At 36.3% G+C, this 7162-nt stretch overlaps 1 protein-coding gene across 1 annotated transcript; it reads left to right on the forward strand.

Annotated features, from left to right (window-relative positions):
- Positions 1–332: 332 nt before the first annotated feature.
- LOC128206273 (beta-hexosaminidase-like) lies at positions 333–6942 on the forward strand. The gene is made up of 10 exons (XM_052908634.1): positions 333–390; positions 1172–1752; positions 1897–2026; positions 2296–2702; positions 3160–3679; positions 3849–4069; positions 4847–5087; positions 5194–5437; positions 5602–5717; positions 6755–6942. The coding sequence occupies exons 1-10, from the start codon at positions 333–335 to the stop codon at positions 6940–6942; spliced, it is 2706 nt and encodes a 901-aa protein (XP_052764594.1).
- The last annotated feature ends 220 nt before the right edge of the window (positions 6943–7162 follow it).

The following is a 7162-nucleotide window of genomic DNA, read 5'->3' on the forward strand; positions in this document are numbered from 1 at the left end:
TCGTAAACTCCTTATTACATAAACTCATATTGCAAATGATGTATGTTTTACTCTTTAAAAGGGTGATCCTTTAGAAAAATATATACGAAATTTTAAGAATTTTACTCTTTGGTCTTCCCAACCCAATTTTAGAAAATGGAATGTCATTCAGTAAAGGTCTGCGTTTCTTGGTTACTATAAAATCATAGATAAAGGGTGGCTTTAAAGATCGCTTACATGTGGTCCCCATCTTTTACACATAGGAATGTATCCGCATTTAGGAAGGTGCTATGAGTAAGCGATGATCTCGTCCAACCGACAATTTATTTACAAAGAAGGCTTTTACGCTTAATATGGCAAATACTGTGCAACAAGTACGAATACTTCTCCTTTTGGAAATACTATTGACAGGTACGTATATTTTATTAAATCATTCTACTTTGAATCGAGTTTGGGAACTAATAGAGAATCATTTTATCATTTTACTTTATTTTCTCTGGTCACATCAATAGTGCCAATATCAAGATGAAAAGCGCAATATCGCAGTTTTATTCAGTTATATTCACTATTTTACTGAAGCACATTTAATTAATTGTGTATGCTAGGGCAATTGACCAGAAGCACGGCATAAGGGTGATTGGTTTGCAATAGAAAGGGATTGACTCAATCGCAGAAACACCCACATATATGAAAATTACTGCTTCTGGTAACCTTAATCATACTACACATGCACAAGAAATTTGACTAAAATAACTCCTATTACAATACTCTTTTTCGATTGTTAGTTAAGTACCATAGCCAATCCAAAAAAATCTTAGTTACTTAGTATTATCACTTTGTTTTCACTACGAATATGTTCACGAACATGAAAAACTATAAACTGGAACATAAATCGTATATATTCATATAGTTTCCATAGTTTGATAATGGCTATTATTTGTAATGAATATTCGTATACAAACATCTAGAAAAGAATTCTGAATTTTGAAGAAGAAACAATAAATCATCTCATTCCCTTTTAATCACCTGTTGCCTATTCATCTGCGTTTTTCTTATCTTGATTAATGGCTTCAAATTGTTTGATTTGGGCTATTTCAGGTATGTTTACATTTTGTATTGAACGATAGTTTTAGGTTATACTTGATATCTTCAACTCAACGAGTTAACACACATAATCTCTTATACTTTTCAGTTCAAACAAGCGCAGTACCTCTTATGCAGATTGAGTTACAAGAGCTTGCTAACTCGCTAGAAATTCGTGTTAAAGTCGTTGATAACCTTCGCCATGACGGCCAAAATCACATTGTCCAAACGTTTATCAAAAACTCCGGGCATTCGCCAATACCCGACTCTGGTTGGACGCTATACTTTCATAGCATGCTTCCAGTTTTTCCTGACATATTATTGCAGAAAGGAAACAAAACAGTGGACCTTCATGTTGAGAAAGTCCGATTTGGTTTAGTCCAAGGAGACTTGTTTTACATGGAACCAATCGAAGGTTTTGTTCCTTTGAAAGCTGGAGAAGAACGCAAGTATAATGTTATTGTAAATCTGTGGGCTGTGTCCAGAACGGATTTCATGCCTTTATGGTATGTAGTGTCAGAAGATAAAAGTGTTCAGCCATACATTGTCCACTCTACTTCATCTTTCGACCTTGGTTACGTCCGACCTTTTAAAGACGTTAGACAGTGGAAACGACAGAGAGGAGACCAGTATAACCCTTATACACCAGAGGACAGGCTGGCGAGACTCAAGTTTACTGATACTGGAAAGGTTAGTAATATTTAAAAGTATTTGGTTTGGCAAAGCAAAGCAAACACTCAATGGGTTAAATACATGTAAGCAATATATACATATTCTTAACTCGTTAAGAAACACTGCAGGGTAATTAATTGAGATTTAAATATTTCTTTACAGACAAAGCTGATTATTCCAACACCGAAAAACACACGTATTGACGACACAGTCAAGCTAAGTTCAGTTGATACGTCATGGGGAATACTTGTCGATGAAATATATTTCAACGAAACAGCTCTTTTCTTAAAAGGTACCGGTTCAATCAATATTTATCTTACTTATTTACAAACAATATTTCCCCCAGGGCCTTGTCGGGTTTCTATACCGTCATTCATTAAAATCACGGATCTGACTTCTGCCTGCAGGAAGGCTGTAAAGTCTGTGGGCCATCCTCAGTGTTGGGGTGTTGACTGCTTCATTCGGGTGGGTAAATTACAAACATTACTACTTAAAGATATAAAACACTTTATAATGTATGTTACTTTATTACTATATTAAAATACTGTCATAACATTTCAGAGCTGTACGATTTCAATTTCATTTCAAATGGGTCCTCAAATTCGATTGTACTCTCGAGGAACAACACATTCTCGAAACAGGGATACAGTGTTATTGTATCACCAGAACAGGACAGAATATTTCTCCAGAGTAACACTTCACATGGAATGTTTTACGCGATCCAGTCACTGCGAGCGATTCTTGAAGAATACAACAGCACAAACATTCCATCAATTGTTATCGAGGATGAGCCGAGGTTCGAATGGCGAGGGATGCATTTGGACGTTGCGAGGAATTTTCACTCAGTTGGCGACGTGAAGAGGTTGATACAGGCCATGTCCATGTACAAGATGAACGCCTTGCATTTGCATCTCACAGATGATGAGGGATGGAGGTTGGAGATTGATGGACTTCCAGAGCTCACTGACGTAAATCATTCGACACCTCTTTAAAATAGACCTTGCGATATCGCTTTTGATTTGATTATAATGCGTCTACCTTTTACTTTAGGTAGAAAGCTGTTTTTGATACGATCTGCCTTAAAGAACTTTTTCAAATACTTGACCATTCTAACTAGATAATTGTGTTGTTGTTGATCTTAAGTTTGTTTAGCTGGTATATATTTATATAATCCACTAAGTATATCTTATTATACCGATGCAAATTCAGGATTTTTTTAAAAATGCGATTATGGCATTGCGCCTTACATTGTTACTTTGCTTAATGACTATATATAGTGTAGATTGTTTTAAACCAAATTTAATTAATTTATTATAAAATATTCCCCATGACCCTTTAGTTAGATACACACATCTCTTTTAAAACCAAATGCTTATCATTAGTAGAACATGATTATGTCTTTGACGAAATAGTGTATTTTTCCAGGTGGGTGGGAAACGATGCCACGATTTGAATGAAACACGTTGTGTCATCCCTCAGTTCGGCTCGGGACCGTTTGCGAACACTTCAGGGTCTGGGTATTATACAAAAAACGACTATCGAGATATACTTAGATTTGCGAACACACATTTTGTCACAGTTATACCGGAGTTTGATATGCCAGGCCATAGTCATGCAGCAATTGTTTCGATGGAACAAAGGTACCGCAAGTATATTGAAGCTGGAAACCAAACTGCAGCAGAAGAGTTCCGAATTATAGATCCCGATGATACAACGTTTTACACATCTAATCAAAACTGGAGAGACGATGTAATAAATCCATGCATTGAATCTACATATGCATTGATTGGAAAGGTAATGGAGAAAGTAAATGCGCTGCATGAAGATGTGCAGCCACTTCGGTTTTATCATTTTGGTGGAGACGAGGTGCCTCAAGAAGTTTGGTCGAAATCACCAAAATGCGAAGAGCTCTTGCATCAGAATTCTGCATTGAATGTCACACATGGTAAGTATTTTGACAGCTCTATTTGTTTAGCTCAAACCTTATATACTAGACATGATACTACATGCTAATATCATTTTGGCCAGTTTTAACTGTATGGGCTTTCCTGCAGCTTAGAAATCGATTGTTTATACAGCAAAGGGAAGTGTTTCATGATCGACATCAATTTAAGGCTTAAAAAACTACTTTGCGAAGCGAATTGCCGCCCTGGCCGCTGTGAAAAACATGTCTCTTGGGGGATGGGAAGATGGGTTTACCGACGGACAACCGCGACCTGCACCAATACATACGGACCAAATGTCCGGAGTCGAGCTCTACGTTCATCCTTGGAACAATATTTGGGAATGGGGTGGCGGCAGTAACGCTTATGAATACGCCAATGCTGGATATAAGGTACGTAGGATTATAGTAACGCTTATCATTATATATGATACATGGTTCACTGGGCGGTGTCAGTAACGCATAAAAATTCGCGGATTTGATATGAAGTATGGATAAGAATTGTTAAAAGATATTCTGTTGCTAAATATATTTAACATAGAGTGTCGTCAATAACGCTCATATGTTCGTCAACGCTGGATAATAAGTGCTTACAGTGGAGTCAATAACGCTTATATGTATGCTGGTGATGTATAAGGTCAGTATAAGAAACGCTCATGCTGGATATAAGGTACAAGGGTGACGTCACCATAATAGGAGTCATGTGATGGCATAAGTTATGCTTGTAAGTATGGCAATGATGGATATTAAATACATGGGTGGCGTCAGTAATTCTGAAAGTATGGCAATAATGGATATTAAATACATGGATGGTGTCAGTAATGCTGAAAGTATGACAATGATGTGCATAAAGTACATGAGGTGGCGTCACAAACATTCGAAAAATGCATATGCTGGATATAATGTACATGTGTCAGTACTGCTTATCCAAACGGTCAAAAATGAAATTCAGCGTGAATAATTTTAGCATATAGCTGTATTCACTTTTCCCTATACCATATAAAAATATCAATAAGGGCTTTGTAAAATATTGCAATACCCGACATTGTCATTGGGCAAAACTGTTCAATGAAATATAGATAGTTTTCAGTATTTGTTAGAATAAGAGTTACCTTTTGTACATAAAGTATATTATGATGTCCGTGTTTTTATTTTTTTGTTTTCTGACAGGTTATACTTGCACCAGCCACACATTTATATTTTGGCCATCCACAAGAGCCGGGCCCTGAAGAAAGGGGGCTTTATTGGGCAACACGTTTCACAGATACCAAGAAAGTTTTCAAATTTATGCCAGACGCGTTTTATGAAAACATATTTGAAGATCGGAGTGGAAATCCTTTGTCAAAGGAAGATATATGTGGAGAATATTTTTCTAAATGTACACAATTGGAGAAACCAGAAAATATTATAGGTGAATTATACCACCAGTCCTCAACATCAATTTGCTTGACAGTATCAACATTCTTTTTCAATTTAGTTCTGTCAACGCTGCTAAATGAATCTGTTTTTCTACATAGGTATTCAGGGTGCTTTGTGGAGTGAAACGGTGAGGACAAGTGGAAATATGGACTTCATGATATTTCCCCGCTTGCTGGCCTTAGCTGAGAGATCATGGTATAAAGCTGAATTTGAGTCTATTCCTCAAAATGAAGAGTTGTTTGAAGATGAATGGAACGCCTTTGCAAACGCTGTTGGGTCACGAGAGTTCCGACGTTTAGATGAAATGGATATTGCATTTCGTATCCCACCTCCTGGTGGCAGGCAAGTCGTAATGTTGGTGTTCGTATCTTCATAAAGATCTGGTAAAAATGGATAAATATTTTTAGTTAGTAATGGGCATTCATTTTAATGCCGATATTTTCATTTTCCTTGAGATGCAGTTCATACAAAATGCACATAAAATCGTTTTGTTGTTGTTTTATCAGAGCACTTAGAGATGGAAGTGTACAAGTAACAACAACTTATCCTGGTCTCGATGTCGAGCTTAGCGAAGACAATGGACGTTCATGGCAGATTGTACAACAGGACCTTATCAACGATAGTGGGCGAGGTTTTTCAAGTTCATTTTCCGGATCAGAATGGGAATCGGTTTTACTTAGATCTACATTCAGGTGCGTGAAGTATTGCTTTAAGTGTTTGCAAATAATTTTCTATAATGTAACGGTATATTATGTGTTTAGATGCCTGCTGAACCTATAATAGTTTGGTATCATTTGAAAGGTTTAACGTGTGAAGAAAGAAATGCTATTCGGAAACATGTATTACATAAAAACCTTTTGGTTCTTTTGAGTCGGATTTTATTTAAAACAAATATCAAAAATACAAACCGCATTATCTGTATTTATAACAAATGTTATGCCATTTATTTTACATAATGGTAATCAGCAAGTCTACGTATACATTGATATGTCCTTTATCTCTGTGATCAAGCATATTTCACTTCCTCTTATACAGAAACGAACATAAAGTAAGACATAGCCGAGTTGTGGAATTAAAAAGAGGTTGGTATTTTTTGTTAACGGGTTAACGTGTAATTGCTAGAACCCATTTATGCTCGTGGAGGAGGGAATGTTTATTTTGTTTTCTTTGTGTAGTAGTTTATATTTAAAATATTTATTGATGACTTATTTGTTGAAATGAAAACTTTATTTTAAATATTAAATGTAACAGCTTTGTAAATTAGCATATTTAAAATATGGCCTTCATACACATACAAACATAAACACACACACACGCACGCACGCACGCACGCACGCACGCACACACACACAAAACACACGTGCCTGCACGCACACGCACATTGGCACGGATACACTTGCGCGCGCGAGCAAGCACGATAGCATGCACGCACGCACGCACGCACACACGTATGCATACATACACTTAACAACACGTCAAACATAAGGAATGGAAAACATAATATATATATGGGGGGTCAACAAACACTCGTACTTAAAATGAAAATGGATAACAATTGCGTGTTTAGATTTTCATGTACATATAGGTAAATGCCATATTGGAGCTCATCTAAAATTTCGTTGATTTTTTAAGTATGTGATTGTCATTGTACATTTCCAGAAGTCTCAAATCCAAACACTGCTCAGAATATGGTGGACTACATTGCTGAACATCTGGCTGTTCATTTAGAAGTTATAAGTAATCTTATCAAAGATCCTCAGCGTTACATTACGCTGAAGGTAGACTTCACAAATAATGGGTCTGATGAAGTTGCAAATGGTAACTGGAAAATTTACTTCTACAGGTAATATGTATGCAATATTGAATCAAATTCACTCCTATTTGCTTTATATATTTTTTATCATTTAGTGAAAGTTTTTATGTTAATATAGTTAACCTGTCTTCAAGAAGTCGAATATATAGCATTTACCTTTGTTTCGATGACAATGGTGACTCGTACTCGTCGTGAATACCATAAAATGTTGTTCATCACATACGAGCGTTCAATGTTAATGAAAAACAACAAAC

Source organism: Mya arenaria, chromosome 2 (assembly GCF_026914265.1).
Source record: "Mya arenaria isolate MELC-2E11 chromosome 2, ASM2691426v1".
In the NCBI taxonomy this organism is placed as follows: domain Eukaryota; kingdom Metazoa; phylum Mollusca; class Bivalvia; order Myida; family Myidae; genus Mya; species Mya arenaria.

Excerpts from the sequence above, each read along its gene's own strand:
- LOC128206273 (XM_052908634.1), top strand. The coding sequence starts at position 333 with ATGGCAAATACTGTGCAACAAGTACGAATACTTCTCCTTTTGGAAATA. Across the intron at positions 1,753-1,896 it reads AGTTTACTGATACTGGAAAG|ACAAAGCTGATTATTCCAAC; the intron begins GTTAGTAATATT and ends ATTTCTTTACAG. Across the intron at positions 4,070-4,846 it reads ACGCCAATGCTGGATATAAG|GTTATACTTGCACCAGCCAC; the intron begins GTACGTAGGATT and ends GTTTTCTGACAG.